Genomic DNA, 26905 nt, shown 5'->3' on the forward strand with positions numbered 1-26905 from the left:
TGTTGAGATCAAAATCGCGACGTTTGTTACTCTGTTGTAGGTGTCAAGCCGGTGCAGATCGACTGAGATCAAGGAGTCAGTGAATGAAGGTTTCAGTTGTGTCGTTGTTTGATGTTATTTGTCTTTCGTCGTTTTGAAATAATCCTTAAGTCGTGAATTAGGCTGTACTTTCCTTTATCACGAATATTTATCTGAATTTGAGGCTTTAAAATGGTAAGAAGAATGACTGATTTTAAATTATATCTTAACCTTGTTATTATTATAACCTCACTTCCGTGACTTGCACCTTTCCTGGTAGTTGTCTGAAATCTTATGTTTTCATTCTTTACCAAGTTTCATTTCTTGTGATCCATTTTGTATAGTTAGTCCATCATTTTGCTTTTGATCTGATATCACGTAAATTATAAGATTTCTGGGTGTAGCTTATTTTAAAGGCTATGGGTTGGGATATAGTGCCATATCTGAAATACTTATTTGATTACTATTTGCATGAAGGAGCTATACCAAATGAATGGATAGTTGCAGTAGTAACCCCAGTGAACAAGGGAAAGGGTGACAGACATAAAGCAGAAAATTAATAATAATAAAATAATAATGTTATTGGCTTTACGTCCCACTAACTACTTTTACGGTTTTTGGAGACGCCGAGATGTGGGAATTCAGTCCCGCAGGAGCTCTTTTACGTGCTAGTAAATCTACCGACACGAGGCTGACGTATTTGAGCACCTTCAAATACTACCGGACTGAGCCAGGATCGAACCTGCTAAGTTGGGGTCAGAAGGCCAGCGCTTCAACCGTCTGAGCCACTCAGCCGAGCCAGGAAATTACAGGCCAGTCACCTTGACATGTGTAGTTCGTAAGGTTTGGGAAAGCATTCTTTCTGATTATATTAGACACTGGGGCGAAACACTGGCAACCAGGAATGAGTTAGCTGGAAAATTTATAATGTTCAGTAACGGACCAACTATATTGATATTATGCAGTGTGTTTCGAGCTGTCAGTGGTGAGTTGGCTTGGAATGACATAAGTAGAAGAATGAGGAGTGGAGCTTTTAAATGTAGGGAAGATCATAATATGAAGATAAAGTTGTACTTCAAGAGGACAGTTTGGGGCAAATATTCATTCATAGAATGCAACAGCCCCGAAGGGTTATGGCTTACCAAGCAACCGCTGCTCAGCCCGAAGCCTGCAGATTATGAGGTGTTGTGTGGTCAGCACAATGAATCCTTTCAGCCATTATTCTTGGCTCTCTGGACCGCAACCTCCGTCTCACCGTCAGATAGTTCCTCAATTGTAATCACGTAGGCTGAGTGGACCTTGAACCGGCCCTCAGATCCAGGTTAAAATCCCTGACCTGGCCAGGAATCGAACCTGGGACCTCCGGGTAAGAGGCAGGCGCGCTATCCCTACTACACCGCGGGGGGTTGGAATAATTTATCAATGGAAATGTTTAATAAATTTCCAAGTTCATTGGAATTTTTTTTTTTTTTTTTAAGCTGGGTAAACAATTATAAATAAATGTTAATATGAGGTACCGGTAAACAATTGATAGGGAATCTGCCACCTGGGTGACTGCCCTAAATGCAGATCATAGATTGTTTGATTATGCTGTGTAAATGCTAATTTTCTTTATTTTAACCTAGTCACTTTGCCAAATTGTCATTAAGCCATGTTAAGAGGAGGATGATGTAAACTCTTCTGTGAGTCATTGATTGACATCGTTTCTTTATTACAGAGTTTTGGATTGCCTTCCGTGAAACCAAAGCCTGTAGGAACTAGCAGACTTCCTGTGAAGGAAGGTCATTATGGGATTCCAGACCCTATGGTTTTTGGGTATGTTTCTACAATTAATGTTCATGGTTAATTGTATTATAAGTTTTACATTTCACTGGCTACTTTTTCTAACAGTTTTCTTAGATCCCAAACTTTCCTAGTATTACCACCTCCCATCGTCGCCATAAGACCTACCTGTGTCGGTGCGACGTAAAGCCCCTAGCAAAAAAAAAAAAGTATTACCACCTCTGTACAAAGAATACACAATAGATATAAGCAGATCAGCAGTTTGCTATTGAAAGTATACTACTGTGATTGACTTACCGTATTATGTCTATAATGGAATGCACCATGGTCGGCTTCATAGTGCTGGTAATTGCTAACGTTGTTACACTGATGTTGTTCACTGCCCCATCTCCTACATCTAAGCATTCTTTGGCATTGAGTATTGTCAGTTATACCAACTTCTGATGATACTGCACAAGCCATAGGTTGCTCCAACATTTGCTCCAGTCTTGCTCTCTCCGCACTGTCGTCCATTGTACCCTGCTCGCTGACTAGCCACCTTACTACCTGCCTCACAATGCTACTTATTTCCTAAGGGTTTGAAAGATATTCCGGATCTGAATGTATCACTTGGTGACCCATTCAGTGTCACTTAGGGAAATCGACGTAATTTTCCTCTTGAGATTTGAATCTATACAGTGCTTGCAGACATCACAACCTTTAGATTTTGTGCTAGGAAGTAGTTCATAATTACACAAAGTGATGATTTTCTCTAACACTGCAAATGCCCCAATATCAGTAGTAGTGATAGTGGCCGTCCTTGATTTTATAAATAAATGTAAGTTTTATAAAGAAAGGATTAACATCATCTGAAAGAGAAAAAAAATATAAATGAAACAGAGGCAATGTACTGCAAGGAAGTGTCCACGGTCCAGGACCCAAAGTCATGAGCTACTGAGTGTTGAGAAAAATGAACCATCGTCTTTCCATGCATTATTCTTCCGTAAGTTCAGGGCCCACATCAGAAAAATTAACGGTCGATGTCACAAAAACTTGGTTCACCTCTGTAGAGCATAATGGTTAGCATTATTAACTGCCATCTTCAAGAGGTCCAGGTACGATTCCCTGTGCTGCCAGAAATTTAAGAATTTTAGGAAGGCTGGTGTATAATTAAAGTGGTAGATGCAGCTCACCTCTATTGGGGCTGTGCCTGATAAAGAGCTGCACCGTCTTCGGACAGAGACAAAAGTTTACTTTTTACGTCAGCAAATCTATCCGTTGAGTTACGGAGAAGTATTTTAGAACACCAGTTAGCACCCGTGCGCGCGCGCGCGCGCGCACACACACACTCTCTCTCTCTCTCACTCTCTCACTCTCTCATTCTAATAAATCACCCATAACCACCAGTTCCACCCAGTGCTCATGGTGGGTGTGAATCCCTTAGTTTCATTGACACTCATAAATCATGCATTTCCTATTTTTTATCTCGTACTGTGATTTCTGGTGGCAGTATTGGGGCCAACTCAAATCAGCCCACACAAGGTCACAGGCTTGCCAAAGTTAGCATTACGAATATTGGTCCGGGTAGGTTAGTCTGACTAGTGACAAGACCATGGGCTGGATTGGTTAGGTCCAGGTCAGTCAATCATTCACTACTGATCCGCATTTAGGGCAGTCACCCAAGTGGCAGATTCCCAATCTGTTGTTTTCCTAGCCTTTTCTTAAATGATTGCAAAGAAATTGGAAATTTATTGAACATCTCCCTTTGTAAGTTATTCCAATCCCTAACTCCACTTCCTGTAAACAAATATTTGCCCCAATTTGTCCTCTTGAATTCCAACTTCATCTTCATATTGTGATCATTCCTACTTTTAAAGACACCACCCAAACTTACTCGTCTACTGATGTCATTCCATGTCATCTCTCCACTGACAGCTCAGAACATACCAATTAGTTGAGCAGTTCGTCTCCTTTCTCCCAAGTCTTCCCAGCCCAAACTTTGTAACATTTTTGTAACGCTACTCTTTTGTCGGAAATCACGCAGGACAAATCGAGCTGCTTTTCTTTGGATTTTTTCCAGTTCTTGAATCAAGCAGTCCTGGTGAGGGCCCCATACACTGGAACCATACTCTAGTTGGGGTCTTACCAGAGACTTATATGCCCTCTCCTTTACATCCTTACTACAGCCCTTAAATACCCCCATAACCATGCGCTGAGATCTGTACCCCTTATTTACAGTCATATTTATGTGATTACCCCAATGAAGATCTTTCCTGATATTGAGACCTAGGTACTTTCAGTGATCCCCAAAGGGAACTTTATCACCACATCAACGCAGGAATTGAAACTGAGAGAACTTTCCCTGTTTGTGAAACTCACAACCTGACTTTTAAACTTGTTTATCCTCATACCGTTGCCTACTGTCAATCTCACAACATTTTCGAGGTTATTTTGCAGTTGCTCACCATCTTGTAACTTATTTATTACTCTATAGAGAATAACATCATCTGCAAAAAGCCTTATCTCTGATTCCACTTCTTTTCACATATCATTGATATATATATAAAGAAACATAAAGGTTCAATACTACTGTGTTGAGGAATTCCCCTCTTAATTATTACAGGGACAGATAAACCTTTGCCTACTTTAATTACCTGAGTTCTGTTTTCTAGAATAACCTCTCCTAAACCCAAACTGCCTTCTATCAAACCACTTATTAATTTCACAAACATGCCTAATATAATCAGAAAGAACGCTTTCCCAAAGCTTAGGCTACATGCAATGCATGTCAAACTGACTGGCCTGTAATTTTCAGCTTTATGTCTATCGCCCTTTCCTTTATACACAAGGGCTACTATAGCAACTCTCCATTCATTTGGTATAGTTCCTTCATGCAAACAATAATCAAATAAGTATTCAGATATGGTACTATAGCCCAATCCGTTGTCTTCAGTAGGCCTATATCCCCCAAAATATTATCAATTCCAGCTGCTTTTCTAGTTTTCAACCTTTGTATCTTACTGTAAATGTCATTGTTGTCATAGGTAAATTTTAATAGGTACTTCTTTGGTGTTAGTCACCTCCTCTATCTGGATGGTATCCTTGTAACCAACAATCTTTATATACTGCTGACTGAATACTTCTTCCTTTTGAAGATCCTTGCACACACACACTCCCCTTGTTCATTATGGATTCCTGGAACATCCTTCTTGAAACCTGTTTCTGCCTTAAAGTACCTATATTATCTGCGCACCTTTTCTGGATAGATTTACACCCTAGTGCTGAACTGGTCGACCTCAGCAATCTTCGAGATTCGTACTGGCAACCTTTGAAACACAAACTATGAATCGCTTATGCATCGCTGTGCGACATATGGCGTATCCTTTACGTACCAGTACTGTTGTTATTTACGCAGCAAAGCCAAACTATATAATTCACTCTAGGAATAAGATTCGCATCGAGAAATGTTATATAATGTGTGTGTGTGTGTGTGACACAGTTGTTGGCTTAAGATAACAAAGGTTTAGCAAAATTCATATCGATCGATCATATTATCGATTCAATTCTGATTTCATTTCCATCAGTTGGCAGTACTTACGGAACCGGAATTGCTCCCTCCTTACTCCTCAAACCCGTACACAAATCTATCAATAAAAAGTGTGCGATAATACATACTCTTCCATTTTTCACTAAAATTTGTATGACTTCCAATTATGCTTGCCATCATGTTATCCTTAGCTGACTTCTTTGCTAGATTCAATTTCCTAGTAAGTTCCTTCAATTTCTCCTTACTTCCACAGCCATTTCTAAATCTGTTTCTTTCCAACCTGCACCTCCTTCTTAGTCTCTTTACTTCTCTCTTATAATATAGTGGATCATTACCATTCCTTACTGCCTTTAAAGGTACAAACCTTTTTTCACATTCCTCAACAATTGCTTTAAACCCATCCCAGAGTCTGTTTACATTTTTATTTACCGTTTTCCACCGATCATAGTTACTTTTTTTAAACACTCTCGTGCCTGTTTTATCAGCCATATGGTACTGCCTCATAGTCCTAATTTTAATACCTTCCTTCTTTCACATTTATTTTTAACTACCACAAAAACAGCTTCGTGATCGCTAATACCATCTATTACTTTGGTTTCTCTATAGAGCTCATCTGGTTTTGCTAGCACCACATCCAGAATATTCTTCCCTCTAGTTGGTTCTATCACTTTCTGAATCAGATTACTTTCCCAATTGACATTTGGTAAATTGAGATCATATAAATGTTGATTCCCGTAGGGAAATTGAGATCACCCGCTGCAGTCACGTTCCTTTCCTTATTGTTTCCCATATAGCTGGTTATCTTATCAAATAATTCCGACTGAGCTCGATAGCTGCAGTCACTTAAGTGCGGCCAGTATCCAATATCAGATCAAAAATTAGATGTATGGCTTTTCAGGCGTTTGCTCTATTAACCAGCATTTCGTCTTAGGTCTGACAGTAGACTCGTCAGAGTGGGATGTGTCAGACCCTACCCATTGATGCTGGGGTGTATGCAGGTGAACTTATCAGAAGCCTCTTATGTGGCACAGTCTGATAACTGCATACGGGAGATAAAACTCCACAATGGAATTAATGCCCGCCTAGCAATTCCAAATGGTAAGTCTAAATTCCCATGGAGGGAATTAGATATTTTTCCACCAATAGAGCATATCAAAAATCAGATCAAAAATTAGATGTATGGCTTTTCAGGCGTTTGCTCTATTAACCAGCATTTCGTCTTAGGTCTGACACTAGACTCATCAGAGTGGGATGTGTCAGACCCTACCCACTGATGCTGGGGTGTATGCAGGGCCATTATTCGGGAGATAGTAGGTTCGAACCCCACTGTCGGCAGCCCTGAAAATGGTTTTCCGTGGTTTCCCATTTTCATACCAGGCAAATGCTGGGGATGTACCTTAATTGAGGCCACGGCCGCTTCTTTCCCACTCCTAGCCCTTTCCTGTCCCATCGTCATCCTAAGACCTATCTGTGTCGGTGCGACGTAAAACAGCTAGCAAAAAAAATAATTCCGAATCAGCGTCTGCGCTACCCTTTTCCGGTCTGTACACTCCAAAGACATCAAGTTAACCTATTATCTTTAGAGATGAGTCTTACACCTAGAATTTCATGTTTGTCATCTTTAACTTTTTTTGTAGGTTACAAATTCTTCTTTCAAGTGCGGCCAGTATCCAGTATTCGGGAGATAGTAGGTTCGAACCCCACTGTCGGCAGCCCTGAAAATGGTTTTCCGTGGTTTCCCATTTTCACACCAGGCAAATGCTGGGGCTGTACCTTAATTAAGGCCACGGCCGCTTCCTTCCCACTCCTAGCCCTTCCCTGTCCCGTTGTCGCCACAAGACCTATCTGTGTCGGTGCGACGTAAAGCAACTAGCAAAAAAAAATTCTTCTTTCACCAGAATGAATTTCTGGATCCATTATATCATTTCTCAGCCATGATTCAACTCCTATTACAATATCTGGTAAGTATATATCTATTAAATCACTTAGGTAATTCTGTTCCTTTCTTTACAATACTTCTACAGTTCGGCGCTAACATTTTAATGTCATCCCTACTTGATTTCCAGTTCCCTGTTCCCTTATCACCGCTCCCTAGGCCACCCCATTTCCCTGAATGCACCTCCCTATAACCGTTCTAAACAAATATCCTAACTTATATGTACCACTGCGGTTTAAGTGAAGCTAACTGAGTGCAGATCCCTATCTCCTACCCACCCATTAGGATCTATAAATCTCACTCTGTTTCCCACATACTCACTCCATAGTCTCATTTATATCCCCAGTCACCTTCTAGTCAGTATCCCTCCTACACAGTATTCCACTGATAACAATCTCCGCTTCCTTAACTTCACCCGTGGTGCATTTACCATGTCCCACACATCCCCAACTATGTTGGTACTTATATCTGCTTGTCTTACGTTGTTAGTTCCAACGTGAAACACTACCACCTTCTCCTTTCCCTCCTCCTTCTCTTCTACTTTCTTCAACATCTGCCTTAACCTAATTCCTGGATAACACTCTACCCTGGTACCCTTTCCTCTGCACACTTCCCAACATGTCTAACAATGAAATCCCCCATGACCTGAGCCTAACCCTACCCACCTCATTTGATCCTCTCTCCTCCTGGTCAGACTTATCGTTCCTGACAGCTGCAGAAGTTACTTCCTGCTCCCTATTCTCCATCCCATGACTCTGTTCCACCTGTCTTTTCCTATCCACTACTCCAGATGTCCCTTTTCTACTTCTTCCCTTTCTCCTACTTCCACACTTCTCATCACTTCCTCATCTTCCCTCGGTTGTTCTACCTTCAGTGACTTGTACCGATTTCTCACAGAACCTGTCTTGAATTCTGATCGTGAATGAAGCCTGCAGTCTCCTTCCCCTTAAAACATTAGACCACCTGTCTTCTACAATTCCCCCCTTTCCTTCGCATCCCTCTTTTACACTTACTGTATCCTGTACATTGTTTGAGGGAGGCCTACTTTCCTTCCTGTCCTCTGAGAGAAACCTAATTATCTCCCTCAAACTCTCCAAACTCCTCCTTCATACTCCAGGTAGTGACAAGACCATTGGGCTGTGGGCAAGCAAAGGGCCAGCAGGCCTCTAGCATCCCCTGGGAATGCTTTCACTTTTCAAGCCTGTTATGTTCATCCATTGGTACAGAAATGCAAAATGCAAAGATATTAAGTGAAAAGTTTTCAGAAATCTTGCAAAGACACGATTCCCTTTTCAGCTGTTAATTAACAAGTATGTACACTAGTTTCTCAGCATAGAATTTGGTTTAGTGATATAAACAGGTTACAACGAGAGCTTTTGTTATCAAGTGATGACAGTGATGAAGGATCCAACACGAGAACATACAAAGACAGGATTAATTTTCATAACCTCACTTCAACGGAATTCCATGTGTTTTCACCCAATACAGGTTGACTATATTCTCGAAATGATTGGTCATTTATTGGAACCTGCAACTGAAAGAATTCAATCTCTTTCCGAAAAAGACCAAATTCTTATATGCTTACATTTGTTAGGAAATGGTGCCCAGCTGCACAGTGTAGCAGCAATGTATGGGACATCAAAATCAACTATTTTCAGAACTTTTACTAAAGTTGTAGATGCTATAGTAAATGTAATATTTCCGAACATAGTACGTTGGCCTGATAATCCACATAATATAGCGACAGAATTTCTAATGGAGGGTGGCTTTCCTTCTGTATGGGGATGTGTTGACAGTATTCTTGTTAATATTGATGTTTATGTTGATAGACATGGGCATCATTCTCTCAATATTATGGTGATTAGTGGTGCAGACTTGACCTTCTACAGTGCTAATGCTATTTGGCAGGGTACTAAGGATCACTGCCGTATGTAGACGTTTTGTCGCAGGTTGGAGGCCATTCTTCAGGAGCAGTTATATTAGGTGACAGTGCCTATAGACTAAAAGAGTGGCTAATACCCCCTCTTAATAGGAATCCTGGCGATGCTGTTGAACAACGATTTAACAAGGCATATAAATCGACATGGCGTATTGTTGAGAGCAGTATCGGAATTTTGAAGGAATGTTTTCCCTGCTTAAACCACATACAGTTATGTCCAACAAAAGCGGTAAAGGTGGTTTTAACATGTATTGCATTGCATAATATTGCACATAAGGTTGGAAGAGAAAATGAAGGAGACTTACTTAGCTTAAGGGATGAAAATAAGACCCCACTCCTGGAAATGGTGAGGCACCCGATCTAGATGCCGTTGCTAAACTCAATTCATTGTTGAGATATTTTGCTAACTGAACAGTAGTATCTGTTTCTACAATAATAACATTAATTTTTATTTTCTAAGCTATATTTCTAGTGATCTACATACAATAAACATGTTGCTATGAAATTTAAGTTGAAATGAATCACTCAACACTTTTGTTGGCTATGTATTCTAAGCATTCGTCTGCAGTATATACAATATCTTGAGAAGCAGAAGATGCATTGCTACTTGTCAATTCTGAAGGTGGTATCCCTAATTCTCTTTCCAACTTCAGAGTTTTGCAATTTCCTATGGTAAATTTCCACGTGGAGATTTTGACAGCTTCTTTTTCTTTCTCCTCGCTGTATTTTGGAGGTTTTCGCCTCTGGGAAGTTCAGCAGGTGTCAGTACTGGCAGTATGATCGCTTGATCTTCCATCTAGCTTTCTGGAGATTCAGCCCGTCTAAAACGGCCAAATCTTTTTGCAGGATAACAAAGATAGCAGCATCCACCTCATTCAATTGCTTATCCCCTCCTTCACTTCCAGTTTCTTGGCATTATCTCTCTGTCTAAAAGCAAGAATTTAATTTTTGAGACGTGATATATAGGTAAGATGAAATCATTATATGTTCTTCAGTCACTACTATATCACATTTTCATGTAACATGCTGCATCGACATTTGTGAGGTTATATAAATTTATTTATGCCATATATTCTTGACGAATGCATTTAATGGAAACGTAAATATTTATTTACCAGTGCACGGCATTTCCATAATCCAAATAGATTATCTGTTACATATGTCCATGATTATTCAGCTCTAGCTAACTACAAAGACAGCTTTCTTTAGGACTTCAGTCCGAGCGGATTGCTTGTCGTCATGTGATAGGTTATTTTTAAAGTTGCCAAAAAGGATGTCCTGTTTCTCCGTGACAACTTCTAGCACAGCCAGCTTCTTGTAATCATCTTTCTTTCCCTTGATCAAAACTTTAAAACTGCCGGTACCACAATTATATCATCAAATTCCCTGTGAAAAATAAAGCATTAGATTATGGAGTATTATAGTTTGCCCATGGAATAAACTTGATCGGATCACTCATACACAAAAACTTTTCATTTTACGAAGAAATTGAGAAGTAAAACCTAGATCATGTTGGAACAGAAAGACTTTGCAAGAATTGAAAAGTGACAGGTTGCAAAGTTTGTTGGTGGAACAGGCTCCACTGGACAAAAAATTACAAAGTGGCAAAAAATAAGGTTATGTGGCACACACACCAAGTCTATTTCAAATGCTGCTCTCTCCTTCTTTTCACCGAATGTGGTAAACCTGCGGCCGGACATCATGCAAACGCTGTCGGAGACAATTTCATTCAGCTTATATTCTGAAATTTCAAGGTGGCATTGAAAAATATGGAAGTTGGTATCAAGGGGAGCGGTGTACCATTCTGTAACCTGAGATACGTTGTTGACACCATTTACATTACCAATAGGCAGGAGTAACTACAACTGTTTGTCAAGAGAATCATGGCAGAATGTTGCAAATAACAGCTCCAATCAGAGCTAAAACAAAGATATGGTCATCAATAAAAGAACACACCAAAGTACTGAATGCAAGTGGAGATGTGTTCATCATCATCATAATCTGCAGTTTCCAGCTGCTGGCCAGGTCTGCTTGGAACATAAGCCTCTCCATCTCCTCTTGTCTTCCTACCACTTCTCCCTAGTCACTCTTGCCCAGTGCTCTCCTTTTCTCTGTACACAATCTTCTACTCCTTTTATCCACCTATCTGTTGGTCTTCCTCTTGGTTGTTTACCTGTTATCTCCATTTCATGCATCCTCCTCGGTATCCTTTCCTCTGTTATTCTCTTCATGTGTCCATACCATCTAAGTTTAGATGCCTCTATCCTATTCTGTAGTGGCTCTTCTTTTACTATACCTCGAACCTTCTCATTTCTCATCTCGTCCCATCTTGTCGTTCCTATCCTGCTGCTCAGAAATTTCATTTCACTTGCCTGTATTCTGTTCACGGCTCTCTGCCTTATTACCCAAGTCTTACAAGTCCCACAAGCCCAACCCCTCGTCCACGTCGTGGGAGATGGGCAACGTCATCAAGTAGGGAATAGCCTATGGGGGTGAAGTACAGTGGGGACTGTATGGGCCCCAAGACCGCTACGGTAGCTGTGAAGGCCCTGCAGGAATCCTGGAAAAGATGGCGGCTAACGGGGATCTGGTGAAGTCACAACAGGCCTAGCAAGCCGGTGATGGATATTAACTCGCTTTCAAGGAAACAAGGAGATGTGTTGCAAGATGGTAAATAAAATAGCATACCTTGGCTGTAATATCTAGGAGATTTGGGACATGCCCATAGAAATGAAAACAAGAATAGAGAAAGCCCAAGCCATATTCTATAGGACGAGAAATATCGTTAGTAATAGCTAAGTTTAAAATTTAAAATCAGGCTTGATGGGTGTTATATCTTCTCCATACTGCTACACGAATTATGGAACATATTCCTTGACAGACACTTGTGTGAGAAGGCTTGAAGAATAAGTGTGATTTACAGATTCATGTTGATTATAAGCTGGTTTGATAAAATGAGGAATGTGGAGGTGCTGGCGCATATGAAAAAATCAAAAGAAATTGTAAAGAACATCAAGATGGGCAAGCTAGATTATTTTGCTCATGTCATGAAACGCCCACAGAAATACAGTCTCTTGCACATCATCATGCAAGGTAAGACTGAAGGCAAACGAGGTCCCAGTAAAAGTGAAATCTGAAGGACTGGTATGGAAAATCTGTTTCAAGCAGCAGTCAATAAAAAAAATTTGTCACAGTTTGCTAAAAGCATACAGCACAGGAAGAAGGAAGAAATAATTTACTAAAATGCATAAATAGTAGTGTTCAGACCAGAACTAGGTTCTGTGTCTTTGCATGAATCTTGCAGAATTTCAAGAAACAAGTTTTATTACTTACTTTCAATTTTGAAAGTCCTTTACATTCATTTTATCTCAGCTTCTGACAAGCTTGTTTCTCCTTTCCAGCTGCTTTAGGAGGGCCATCTACACAGATCTTTAGATTTAGTGTGGGAAGTGTAGGATGAAAAGAAGCTGGGTAGTTGAAAAAGGTAAAAGACCGAAGAATAAAAGTGAAACAGGTCATAAAAACGTAGGAACATGGAAGGAAGAAAAGATACTAGCACTTCACTGTGAATAACGGAAAGGAGCAGACAGACAACATGCTGGGTCATAAGTAGAAAGATAACATGAATAGGAACTCGCAGTAAACATTTGAAGGGTGTGGCCGAACAAGCGCCACTGAGCACTTTCTGCAGGAGAGTCAAAAGTGAATGGCTGAAAACACTTCAGCTCATGCTGGTTCCACCTAGGACTGACTGTTCACGTGTCCCGTTGTTCCATTCTACTTTGCGCGGTAAAACAAGTGTTGAGAAGAACGTTCTCACATTAGAAGCTCGATCTAACATGCTAGATTGTGAAACCTTTCATTTATTTTGATGAATGATTTGTGCCTTGTGAAGTGTCATATGAAAAGAAAAATATAACTCGTGTCGTCTCTGTACGTGTTCTCCTTTGCTAATGGTAGGCATGTAGCTTGATCTGTGCATGTGAACAGATATCATAGGTAATAAATTTCATACTATTCAATATTGAAGAGAAATATAATGTAAAACAAAAGCTAAAGGTTTCCACCTATCAATACTATTTATTGTAACCTTAAAAAAGGTACTGCAACTAGTTTTATCAAATATATGTACAATAAATAGTATTAAATAGGTGGAAATCTTTAGCTTTTGTTTTACATTAAACAGCTTTCATTCCAAGAACTGATTTCTATCATGTCATTGACCCAGGCTGACCTTGGATCATCTGTATTTACTATAAGCATTATGTACTGCCGGGCTGAGAACCTCAGACAGTTGAGGCACTGGCCTTCTGACCCCAACTTGGCAGGTTCGATCCTGGCTCAGTCCGGTGGTATTTGAAGGTGCTCAAGTACGTCAGCCTCATGTCGGTAGATTTACTGGCACATTAAAGAACTCCTGTGGGACTAAATTCCGGCACCTCGGCGTGTCCGAAAACCGTAAAAGTAGTTAGTGGGACATAAAGCCAATAACATTATTATTAGTATTATGTACTATACTTGTTCCATATTCAACAGGTGGTTGAGGGATGCTTTAATATATTTCAGTTACATTCTTATATGCTATATTATGTAGGCCTACATAACTGAAATGGTATTTTTTCAGAACATATTTCCCTGGTAAGAAAAAAACTATTACAAATTTTATTTTTAAAAAACATTAAACATAATGTACAAATGTAGGTACAGTATTTATTTGTATCGTGTTACGTAAGTACATTTTTTTTAGTTAAGTACGTAAGTAACCATTGAGTTTATGGGTTCTTATATTAGATATGTACCACACAGGCACGAAAATTATTAATAGGTACAAGTAGAACAACTTACCATAGTCGGCACAGTTTTAGCAGGAACTTCAAAACCTCTCTTCGAAACGTACAGTTGCCCAGAATCCTGCAATTATTTCCTTTTATTACAAGCCCATTCTGAAGGATTGATATGCCTTTTACGTGTTTTATTTAGTCGTCTTTCATCACTTTGCGATAGTTTCATAGTATCTGATATTCATAGACACCGAACAAGAATGAGTTGAATAAAGACTGAGAAAGCACAAACAAACGTGTTGTTGGCTATGTGGTTAGGGGCGCGCAACTGTGAGCTCGGATCCGGGAGATAGTGGGTTCGAACCCCACTGTTGACAACCCTGCAGGTGGTTTTCCATGGTTTCCCATTTCCATACCAGCCGCTTCCTTCACGTTCCTAGGCCTTTCTGTCCCATCGTCACCATTAAGACCTATCTGTGTCGGTGTGATGTAAAGCAAATAGCAAAAAAAATTGTTAGACTCGAGAGGAAGGAAAACCCAGACTGGTTAGCGGGGCTGCACTAAACGACAGTGCTTTTATTGACACGTGTCCCATTGTTCCACTAGACACAAAATACGGCTCGTTCAACTTAATTGAGCCTGCCTCACTTTCTAGTTGATTTCCCCTTAAACAGACTATGAATAACGATAGAAAAGGCCTCAATCTCGATGTTCCACTGAAATTACTACTTTGCTCAAATTGGCGCTTGTCCCATTGTTCGGCCGCACCCTTCATTTCAAGTTTGTCCTTGTTGCCACTTTCCGTTTTTCCCTCTTCCCACTCTGACCTCTCATGGTGTTTATCCTGTTGTTCCTATACATGTTCCTCTCTTTCAGAGAATTCTTCCTTATATACAGTAATTAAAATGTATTTGTTTTAAATTGTCTTCTTTGAACATTTTGTATTACTCTTTCCCTACAGACTGGGTGCTAATACAAGAGAGAAGCTAGCTCCTGTACATCCTCTAGAAGAATCAGAAAAATTGGTAAGTTACAAGTGAAGGTAAAAGTACTTGGATGGATAGCTACATAATGTTGACAAGTAGAAGAGTGGAAAAGAACTAGCCATCCCACTGCAAGAAAACACTGGCTCAAACTGCTTAATCAGTTATCCTTTCATTGCTAAGGACAAACTGTCAACACTGATTGTGGTCCAGGCCTTTCATTCCTTGTGTTTGCTAATTTGTCTTGAGATGAAACTGTGCCTTCTCCTCCCCCTTCCAAAATACTGTCCTATTGCTGTATTAGGCTTGAGATATATTTTGGTGGAGATGGCGGAAGAGGCAACCCTGGGCTCTGGGATAAATACAAGTACAGTACCTACAATCTAAAGAGACCAATGGCTTCGGACAGATGAGTCTATTTAGGAGGGCTGATGGTCCCTTGGTGGAGGTAATACCACAAAAGTCCACCTAGCACTGTCTGCACCGCATAAGTTGGCCGTGCGGTTGGGGGCAGCTGTAGGCTTGCATCCGGCAGATAGTGGGTTCGAACCCCACTGTCGGCAGCCCTGAAGATGGTTTTCCGTGGTTTCCCATTTTCACACCAGGCAGATGCTGGGGCTGTACCTTATTTAAGGCCATGCCCGCTTCCTTCCCTCTCCTAGCCCTTTCCTATCCCATCGTCACCATAAGACCTATCTGTGTCAGTGGGACGTAAAGCAACTAGCACCAAAAAAAAAAAGTGTTAAGTGCAGCAGTACAAACCCAGCGTAGGCACCCCAGCATTCAAGACACAAGTTTGTGAGGAAATCTATATGAATCTTAGCTTAAAATTCTTTTAGAAGAAAGATGTTAATTATAAATGCCAGGGACCCACCTGCCCGCCCAAAAAGGTACATTTACCTTCATAGCCTAATGAAACATTTTACGCACAATTGTCCATTAGCCGACCTGCTACTAGCTCTGTCATTGGCAGACATAATACCATTCCCAGAATTCATAACTTGCAGCTTCCATTTCCAACCTCTACAGAATAAAAACATAAAAGGCTCTGTTAGTGGATGTAACCTATCTTTGCAAATCCAGGCCAATCTCTGTCATGAGAACGGTGGCACCTTTGAGGTCACACTCCCAAGAGGCTTTTTTCTATCGCCGCGGCACATACTGTCTGCTCGGCAAAAAAAAAAAGTAATTTAGTAGCTGTAACGTATCTTTGCAAATCCAGGCCAGTGACTTCATAACAGTTGGTAACAGTTCATAGCTCATAAAGACACTCCTGTCGGCAATCCCATGAACTAAACAGAACAGAAATAAAAGACCATCACCCTCCACTGAATCTCCTTGTGCAGTAAGTGGAGTGTCTTTACTAGGCTTGTGCCGGGGCAGCTGCAAAAGGGGTGTTTCCTCATGTTAGGGGCAGCCTAAAAAATCAAGGGTAGTAGGCCTTTGGTTGTGACAAGCCCGTCGTACTAATAGCCTATAAAATGATTGAGAGCGAGTCGAGGCCTAGGAAACTGTTAGGGCGTGCCCCAAAAGCGACGCACATTTCCTGGTGTTCTCGTCCTGTGGGAACCGTGAAAAATAGAAAACTGAAGGTCCTTCATTCACAACCCGACCCAGAAGACTGGAAACGGAAATGAAGAAGAAGATGTGTTTGGTAAATCTTTGCTTTTTATACAGGTAGTGTGCATCCATTAAACAAAATGATGTCATTAATTTATGTGAGTAAGTCTACAATATTCTCTGCAGATTTGTGGAATCGAGAGAAACTTTCTTCAGCTAATCTCAGTTATTTCTGGAATTACCTTGGCTCAAATTAGGTTTTGACTAGAAGGGCGGGTCTAAGAACATATGTCTTTTCTGATGATGCCACTTAATTTTTCAGGTGAAAATTCTAATCTGGATCCACTAGGATTCAGGCCTCAGTTGTCTGGGTGGAAAGCTAGCAGCTAACCCGTTACTGTACTTGAACCACATTCCCTGATGATATATTAAGGTATATGACTGATATAATAAAAGATGGTGGTAAAGTTAACTGAAATGGCTTTGTCACACTTCTTCTTTCTTCATAAAAGAGAAATTAATAACAATTTAGGGTCTTCCCTGAGTGATGTCGTACTAAGTTAGTGTACCCCACTCAGTGTTCATGCTCACTGTCACTTTCAGAATCAGTATACAAAATTTGTTAAAAGCGGGTGTAATAAGAATCTAAATGAAATCATTTGTGCTTCATAAGAGTACTATGATTATAATATATTAAATAATGTGAGCATGAATAAATAACAGACAACTAATAAGTAGGCAATCCCTGTGGGAACTAAGAAGTACTGTAGTTCAGGTTATTCAAAATCAGTGGCGGCTGGTGGTTTAAAAGTTCAGTGGTGCACAATTTTTACCAATGATATAATATGATTACAGGCTAATTTTCAAATCTAGATACATCAACAATACTTTTTTATTATTAAAAATAAAACAAACATTTTACATTTCTATTTTCAGGAATATTACTACAACGCATTAACATTTTTCATTTAAAAACTCTTTTACCATATTGAAATGAAACACTTTGAGGTAGCCTAATTCCGGTATTGAAAAAATATCCTTTTGTAATGTATCTGGTTTTGAAATTAAACGTCGCGTGGGCCTACCCATTCGTTTCACCTCGGATTTTTCCTCGGCAGTCCGTTGCGGAAACGGCCCAGACATTAAAGACTGCACCGAATTCATGATCTGGCAAAATACCACTAACTGATAAAAACGCACAATAATAAAAACACACATGCTGACACGAATGTTTACGCAATGAAATCAATAAGCTACTTAGCGTGTACACACATAACAAAGCTCACGACTATACTGAAAGAAATGGCGGTGTTTATTTTCAAATTTAGAGCCATGAGTTATATATCCAACCACAACCGACTTGATGCGTCTCTCTAGCCGTCCTGCTCTAGCTAGCTCCTTATGAAGCGCAGCGAGGGATCTAACCAGCCGTGATCCAGCAGATGAACTTCCATCCGGTATCGCTAGATGGCACTCCTGTTCTATAACAGAATCTAACGACGTTGACAGAATCTCACATTGAGCAGCAACGGTCTCTGGCGACTTTGCTAGAAGTTGGTTACATAGGAGCACGTGGCCGATTTGATGCTTCACTCTAGCTAGCTCCTTAGCGCACCGAGGGATCCAGTCGGCCGTGGTAGGAGGAGCCAGGTTGATAAACCTCCATTTAAGCAATGTATAAGAAGCCACGCCTATCTTTTCCTCTCCCTGCGCACCCCTCTAGCAGCCCAAAAGCACACTTCTAGCAGCTCCCCGCACCCCTCGAGCAGCCCAGGTTTCATCCTACCTCAGGTTGACTTCCCGCTGCAAACTTTTCGACTCTTGCAGTGAACATCTAAGAGTACCGGCTTGTAAAGTACCCTGTAGTCAATATTTGCTCATTCAAACTCTTGAAAAGTTTGTCTTGTTGAATGAAAATATAGTAGTTGAGTAATCCAAATTATAAAACATTACCTAAAAGAAACATAAAAATTTAATGGGGGTAGCGCAAACCTGCAACCTTATGGAGAAACTGCCCCTGTTCAGAATATGATGAGCCTCTGCCAGTGTAACAAAGCACTCGATAAATCAGGTAATGTGCGATGACCAACTGCATAATGTATTCTACATTTCAGAGCCTTGTTAATCGTGGCCCAATCTGCATTCAATATACACCTGGCCTGAGCTCTGCCACATTCAGTACAGTCTAGGCCGGGCCGGATCTTGCCAGTCGGCATTCATCATCATCATCATCATCATCAATGTCCCATTCCAGTCGCCCAGCATTCAGGGTAGTAATTTTGGCGTATTCGACCCAAGATACATGTCGGCGCTGTTGTCTCAGTCCTCCTAAGCTTGTAGTTTACTTTTCTCCCACTCTGACTTGTGTCCTGCAGTCTGCATTGTTGTTATCCTGATTTTAACTTTCATGGATGAATTTTCTCTCTCTCACAGAGTCACAAAACTTGCAGTTTCCAGAACATAGGACTTAGGAATGTAGCTATTTTGAGTCCTTTGTTATTTCACATTTTTCTATGAGATATTCTTTGGCGTGAACCTTTATATGTTTCATTTAGGGATACTCATCCCCAGTTAAACTACATTCAGTTAAGGTATAAACCCTAGGCAATATTGTACAGATGGTGACTATAATCACATTCCACGTTTTTTGTACCTAAAAAGAAATTCTTTAAGAAAGGTGCATCTTGTACCAAACATATTGTACATCTAGTCCATCTGGGCAACCCTCCTATTTTTCCTTTAGCAACTGCCACTGAATGACTTTGTTGTTGCTTCTTGTCAGCGAGCTTTCAGATGGTGATAATATTTAGTTTACTCTTAGTCTTGCACAGACACTCCTTTGAGCGAAAATGGCACACAACGTATAAGGAATAGACTGTTTTCCTGCTACATCACTGCAAAGCATACTGACACCACATCAGAGCAGAAACTCATCCGTATAGCTTTTTATTAGGGGTGCCAATTATACAGTTTTAAAATGCGGTACCATACATCAGTCAAATCTAGGAAGTGGCTGTATAAAAAGAGTGCACTTACCACAGCCCTTTGTTCATAGCATTTCAGGTAAATAGAGTACTTTCCGGGAGAGCATTATCAATTCTTCCATGTCCATAGTCATTCAGATACAGGCCGGTCCTTAAACCCAACTTGAACCCAGTATATAAAGTTATGGCTCGATTCCTACTTGGATCTCTGGCCCGACATCTTCGGGCATTACTCATTCAGGCCATGACCTGACCTGACCTGCCCTTTTCAGGCCAGGTACACATCAGGTTTCATCGGACACGCCCAGCCCGTTCAGGGCTCTGATGCAGTTACATTTATTTATAGTACTGTATATTATTTACCATCAGAAACAATTATGAAATAGTGACACATAGTATATTCAGTTTTGTTATTTGTGTCATATTACTGAAATTTTTATTGTTATCTTCTTATGGTATTTGTCACTTCTATGGAAAAATCTTTGTAGGAATCAATGTTTCAGTCAATAAGGAAGTTTAATTAAAGTGCAAATGTTTCATGGCCATCTGATAATATGCTGCTACTACCTGTGTCTTCAAAAATCATGTGTACATATTGAAATCAGCCAAAAATTAAGAACTTGTGTGTTGCTGAACTGTGATCATCCTTGAATTATTGCTGATGAACATCCAACATGAAAAATAATTGTATGGCCTCAGCTATCAGATTGCAGCTCTTCTGAAGTGGTTTGATGTTTTAATTATGCTGCAATTTAGCAGTCAAATGGTATTCTTACTGAATGGTTTCTACACCTAAGTTTGTGTGGTGGACACAGTATGTGCCACCACAGGTCTTCCAACATGCCAATAATTTTGAGATGGAGTGCAAAGATTTCTTCCGGCTATTCAGAGATCCACTACATCTGGTCAGGATGGAATCCACAAACTTAGGATTGTAAGTCAATCAGTCATATCTCATCTGCCAAGACAGTTTATGAAAATTCAATAAAGTTGGGGTATAATTTTTCCTCATGTTGTTAGGGCCCCACTCACTTTGTCAGGGCAATCTGTGTGGACCTGTATTGCATCTGTATTAGAATATGCTCCCTCTGCATGATAAAATGGAGGCATGTTTGAAAGAAACCGTAACTCAATGATCAAAACCGGATTATATGTGACAGTGTAGTATGGATATCATCCTGAGGTTAGGCCAAAACAAACAAAGAATTTTTATACTAAAGAGGTTATATTTGCATACCTCCACAGCTTTTCCCTATTTATAGAAGAATAGGATCATGATAAGACCACAGCTTTTATCAGCTATGGTAAAATTTGATTGAGATATTGGCTGTGGTTGTTATCAGGGGCCAAATAACATTTGTATCAGGCCCATTTTACAAGTAATTACAATTATTTATCGTGTTATTTTCAAAGAAGACATTTGCATATGAAATGCTCAAACATGAACATGACTATAGTTTCTAAAGGTAGTGCCTTGTCGACACAGGCACATTTTCCTGTCTTCAGCTTTTTCCTTCATCTCATAGTTGATAGGTGGTACACCAAAAATTCAGTCTCGGATCTTCAAAAGTGCTTGGTCTTTCGTCTTCCTTGTCACTTCTTTCTGAGAATGAATAAGGTTGATCAGGAAGCTATTATTTTGTAGTGTGTATAAACCAAACCAAACCCCTCGGCACTTAATGCTCTTGAAAGGGCCTTGGCCTGCCCAGCAACCGCTGCTCAGCCCAAAGGCCTGCAGATGACAAGGGTGTATGTGGTCAGCACGACACATCCTCTCGGCTGTTATTCTGGGCTTTCGAGATCGGGGCCGCCATCTCACCATCAGATAGCTCCTCAGTTCTAATCATGTAGGCTGAGTGGACCTCGAATCAGCCCTCAGGTCGAGATGAAAATCCCTGACCTGGCTGGGAGTCAAACCCAGGTCCTCCGGGCGAGAGGCAAGCACGCTACCCCTTCACCATGGGGCCAGCTTGTGGTGTGTATGCCCAAGGAATTTGTCCATCCTTTTCCTCATCATTAGTAGCTCTCTCTTGCCTTATTCAGGATGCATTTATTGGTTCTCCTTTCTCTCCAAGTAATCCTCAGCATTCATCTCCTGAACCACTTTTTGAACTCTTTGAGCCATTTCTGTTTATTTATTGTCCAGGATTCACTACCACCTAGCAGTATATTCCAGATAAGGGAATTTGCAGTGCACTCTCCAACTTGAATTGCCATGTGCTTACTTACCAGCAAGTTTCTTTGTTGATGAACCCTTGTTTGGCCAGTGCTATCCTCCTCTTGATAACCATGCTACATCTATTGTCTTGTATGATAATACTTAAAAATAGGAGAATTTTTTAATCTGTTCCACCTTCTTGTTTGCAAGCTTGATATTTATATGAACTAGGTCAGGAGGTTTGCTGGGTGATAACGAACACCTTTATTTTCGTCATACTATTTTCAGAAAGTGCAGATGATAGCACTTCCAACATTTTAGCCAGAACCTTTTCTGAGTCTCAACTTCTGCAAAATGAATGCATTGAATTTACTGACTGTTGATCTTAATGTTTTTGGTGTTGACCTTGAACTTTATAGCCTCTTCAGTAAATACATTAAATATGGAGGATATCAATATGCATCCTCTCCCTAATTCTTGCTATTCTGCTATTTCCTTGTACCTCTGTAGTTGTAGATTGTGATTGGTACAGCCGGAGAATCATCTGTCGAAGCTAGTTGTTTTCAAAATTTTGAACTGTCTCTTGTCCCTCTCCCTTTTTTGAATCCAAACTGGTCTTGATCTATGTGTAGGTCTGTTACATTCCCTGTTCTTTATTACCTGTAATAATATTTTAGATGCATGAGAGAGTAATAGGAGTTCGGTCTCAAGATAAGTGAACTCAAAACAGTAGTGATGGCAATAAACAGAGAGGGCTGACCAGCCAATATCATGCTAGGAAACCATCCACTGGAAAGTGTGGAAAGCTTTACATACCTCGGCATTGTAATATCTCGAGATACACTAGCCACAAAGGAGGTGGCAAATAGAGTGCAGAAGAGCTCTCACTTTTACCAGCAAGTACGAGCTGGTGATGTTCAATCAGTACTTCATACCAATCTTAACCTATGGTATTGAAACCTGCACCCTCGCCAAGAAAGACTCATCAAGGTTGCAGGCATCTGAGATGAAGTTCATTAAGTCAACAGTTCAAAAAAACCAAACGGGACAAGTTAAGGAATGATGTGGTTAGGAAGGAAGCTAGGATTGTTACATCATTGTTAGATCGGGTCAGCATGTCCAGACTGAGGTGGTTTGGGCATGTAATGAGGATGGAGCCAACAAGGTCAGCATATGTTAACTTGGAAAGACATGTGGCAGGGAAACAGATGGTGGGAAGACCAAGAACCCACTGGATGAACATTGTAAAGATGGACATTGCAGATTGGGGAAGGACATCATTAACAACAGAAAATATCCCAAGAAGACAGAATGGAAGAGGCTGACGAACAATACCCGGGAAACTGGAACTGTAAAATGATGATGATGGGAGAGTAGTTATATTTAAGAATGGTGGACCAAAGTAATCTTAACTGTCAAAATATGTCCAATGCAGCTTTTCTTTGAAAGCGATCTACATGCCAATGCCAGTACTATGCTGAGTGATCTGCATCCAGATGCACTCTCCTTCTATCTTGAAAATGCATCAACTGACAGTGCTGGTGCTGTGTCCATGACCTCCTTGCATTTGCAATCAATCTGCATGCCACACACACAGTTGTCATAACTCACAGTTACACGTGCCAGCATTGAGTTTGAATGCTTCCCAGTTTTGTGCAGTTGATGTTCGATTTTGTTTAGCATTAAAGTGAGTGGGCAAGATTCCCATAGTAAGGAAATCTTGTTTAGAAATGTAAAAGAAAAGTGGAAAGTGAAGCTAGAATAAGAAGAAATGCATAAGTAACTGGGAAACAATGAAGCAGAATTAAAAGTAGTATTGGATACTGATCTCATTTCCTGGTGGACATTTGGTATCCACCTTCTTAACAATACAAGATGTTGGCAATGGGGGAGGAGAAGTTTTCGATACTGGTAGCACTTCATTGAATTGGGATTAGTAAAGCTTCATGTCTATGAGTGAGCTAGAACTTTGGGAGAAATATAGTATGTTTGAACCATGCTTCACCATTAATTTTGTTAGGAGCAGAAATTTGAGCTTTACCAGATTTTGTACCACTGTCTGAATCCAGAAGGCAGAAATTGGCACTATGCTTTTTTTTTTTTTTTTTTTTTTGTTTTTTTTTTAGTGCATAAATTAAGCTTTTTGAAGAAATTCTTCCACAAACCTGCTACGCAGGCGTAGTAGGGGGAGAGGTGATACTCCCACGTGGCGCGTCCCAGGTGGCGGATAGGGGGGTCCTAACCGGCTTGCCGGCGGACTTGAGGGAAATAACATACCTCTCGCGGACCAAATACACTACCCCCTGTGGGTGGGGGAGGCAGACGAATAATACACCCACGGTATCCCCTGCCTGTTGTGAGAGGCGACTAAAAGGGGCGACCAAGGGATGATTGTATTAGAACTATGAAAGTACTTGTGATCAGTACCACCACGCGGAGAACACCAAGGGTCGCTTTTACTTGCGCGTAGTACCACTATATTAGGTACGAAATAGGTTTGTGATTAGTAGCACTCAGGAGCACCGTGCGGTCGGCTTTTGCAGTACCTGTTATTAGTACCACCATATGAGCAGGACCATGGGATGATAGCTACCATGGTTCTGCCTTGCCTATGATTAGTACCCACTATATGAGGAACACCACGGGATAGCGGAAGGTCCCTGTGGTTAGTACTCTTATGTGATGAATACCATAGGGTTGCATTGCCTGTAAATGGCGCCGCAATGTGAGAAAAACCATAGATCTGTATTATATGTCGAATTTCATAACCTGTGAGTAGTACCATAATGTGTGGAATACCGCGAGTCTCTGCTGCTTTTGATTAGTACCGCAACATGACAAATACCATGGTTCTACTTTCCTAGCGATAAGTACCGTTATGAGGGGCCAATAAATTGGATTTTGGACCCCCTTTAGACTTCAAGCATCCTCGATTCAGTATTATGCTCTAGCAGCAGTCCCTTGGTCAGTAATCCTATTGTTTTTCCGTCAGTTTCTATGAATGTAAGGTATTGCGGGTGGCATCCACTGATTGTTTTAAATTCATATCCATCCATTCATTCTTCGTCCTCATGTTTTGCATTCGGATCAGTGGAGAATTTTGGGCTTTTAATTTGTCATTCCATTTCGTCTCATTTCGTACCATTAGGGGCCGATGACCTCGCTGTTAGGCCCCTTTAAACAACAAGCATCATCATCATCTGAAGAAATTCTTAGTATCCAACAGTAATCGAGCAGATTCAGTGAAATCATTGTACTTTGATCTTTCTTTCAAAGACCACAGGGGCCTAGGTCATTTCTAAACTCCTCTCCGTTGTTTGTTGATACTGATGTTTTTCACAAGAATAAACAGTTTATAAATAAAAGTGCATTTAAGTATTTACTGGCAGATAGCTTCTTTAATTTTTCCTCAAAACATTTCAGTGGCACTTAGATCAATTGTGGACCAAGGATGGAAAAGGATAAAGTGCGAAAATATTAAAAAATGTGATTTTTTGTAATAAGGGTATGTATTAGCCATGCCACAATTGATTGTAACTTGTGCATGTGCCTGAGGTCATTAGTTTAGTTGGTAGGGAGTTCAACAGTCCAATGTGACCAGCTGAGTTTGGTGGGGAAGTGTAAATGTGCCAGCTTCTCGTGCTGCAATTCTTCTGTGCTGTCCATTGTGTCAGTGTGCTATCACTCATGTATTTTCTAATTTCTGAGCCATTTAATTAATGAAATGAAATTTATAAAAGCTGAATATTGGCATGTAATTATATAAAATGTATTGAATGTAGTATACTTGCACTTCAAAGACCGTAGGTAATCATTAATTCCTGGTCTCCTTAGGTAGAGAGCGATGTAAGTGCCATTGTGCTCGGGAACTCTATTATTGGTGTTTACTCGAAAACATGTTTCTGGCACTTTCACCCATTTCCATCTTTGGTCCTCAGTTTGCCTGGCCACTCTTCAGTTACTGTATATAAATTTGTGTTGCAAATTCATAATTCCATCCCTTATAAGCTTTAAAAAGGGGCTGCCTGTCCAAGGTGGTAAGGGCACGCTCAATTCATCCGGAAGGACAATTCCTACAATTACAATTCCCCAACAGTTGAAGATTTTAAGAAACAAAATTTCCACTTCCAGAGGTTCATATGGCTCTTGAGGTTCACTCATCCAACACCAGAAATGATACCTAGGGGCAAAGGCGGCCGGACGTACAGCTAAGCCACTCTACCCCACCGATTGCCAAGGTGGATAGTGGAAGCCTCTACCTTCTAACACTCCAAGGGCCTTCATGGCCTGTATGGAGATCGCTTTGCTTTGCATTATAAACTCTAAAATGTTTTATTTTTAATCTATTTATGAGTAAAGAAATTTATCATATGCTGGACACCTCTGTTTCAGTATGCTGAAAACAGACATCAGATGTCAATGCAGATGCTCCGCAACGCTCAAGGAATTCATGCACCCCTTCGAATTGGCATGGAGTTGAATGCTGCTCGTCGTGTTGGGCATTTACCCATTCTGACTAGTTCTGGACTAATGGCTGATGTTATCACTGGACGTGATGATGAAATAGGTTTTGAAGATATTTTGAACACTCCAGAGTTCCGTGAACAGATGGGACATCCTCACATAATGTGTGAGCGATATTTTGACTCTGGAAAATTGCAGATGTAGTAAAACAAGATTGGGATGTTGGAAAATCAGGTTTCTACATTGAAATTGTATGAATAATTTATCATGCTGAAAATGTGTGCAACTTGTAATTTTTAATTGTCATTACATTTGTTCTTCTGTATGGCAGTACATTTTTTAATATATGATCTTTATCAGTGAATCTACATACTGGTATATATGTGTTCCGTCAAATCCAATAAAATGTTTTAAAAAGTACTGTAAAATTAATTACCCTTAAAATTTCCTGAATGTGGATCTCAAAATATTCATAACTGAGAGTAAAATGAATGCTGAACTGCATGTGTGTGCAGAAAATTGAAGAAATCTTACGGTAGCAGCACAGGTTAGTAATATACAGTAAATAAATCTGACATCATAAAATGTAAGTAATGGAAATAGAATAAACAAATGTACAAATATCAATTGTCAAAGATAAGAAGCTAAGAAAAAGAACTTCCACTGCTTAATATATGTTGCTGTCATTCATAGATTTGCTGTCACCTCACTTATTGAGGAAAGGCTGAACTGAACATTCTACTTTCTTGACATGAGAATTGCAAGATAAGAACA

General features: G+C 40.3%; 1 protein-coding gene across 1 annotated transcript; it reads left to right on the top strand.

Moving 5' to 3' along the window:
- The first annotated feature begins 60 nt into the window (after window positions 1-60).
- Pomp (proteasome maturation protein) lies at window positions 61-26551 on the top strand. The gene is made up of 4 exons (XM_067143554.2): window positions 61-213; window positions 1736-1833; window positions 14944-15007; window positions 26060-26551. Exons 1-4 carry the CDS (start codon window positions 211-213, stop codon window positions 26333-26335), a joined length of 441 nt encoding a protein of 146 aa, XP_066999655.1. The 5' UTR covers window positions 61-210; the 3' UTR covers window positions 26336-26551.
- The last annotated feature ends 354 nt before the right edge of the window (window positions 26552-26905 follow it).

The sequence above is a fragment of the Anabrus simplex genome, chromosome 3 (genome assembly GCF_040414725.1).
Source record: "Anabrus simplex isolate iqAnaSimp1 chromosome 3, ASM4041472v1, whole genome shotgun sequence".
Lineage (NCBI taxonomy): Eukaryota > Metazoa > Arthropoda > Insecta > Orthoptera > Tettigoniidae > Anabrus > Anabrus simplex.

Coding starts and splice junctions, on each gene's coding strand:
- Pomp (XM_067143554.2), top strand. Junction 1,834..14,943: donor CCAGACCCTATGGTTTTTGG/GTATGTTTCTAC, acceptor CTTTCCCTACAG/ACTGGGTGCTAATACAAGAG. Junction 15,008..26,059: donor TAGAAGAATCAGAAAAATTG/GTAAGTTACAAG, acceptor CCTCTGTTTCAG/TATGCTGAAAACAGACATCA.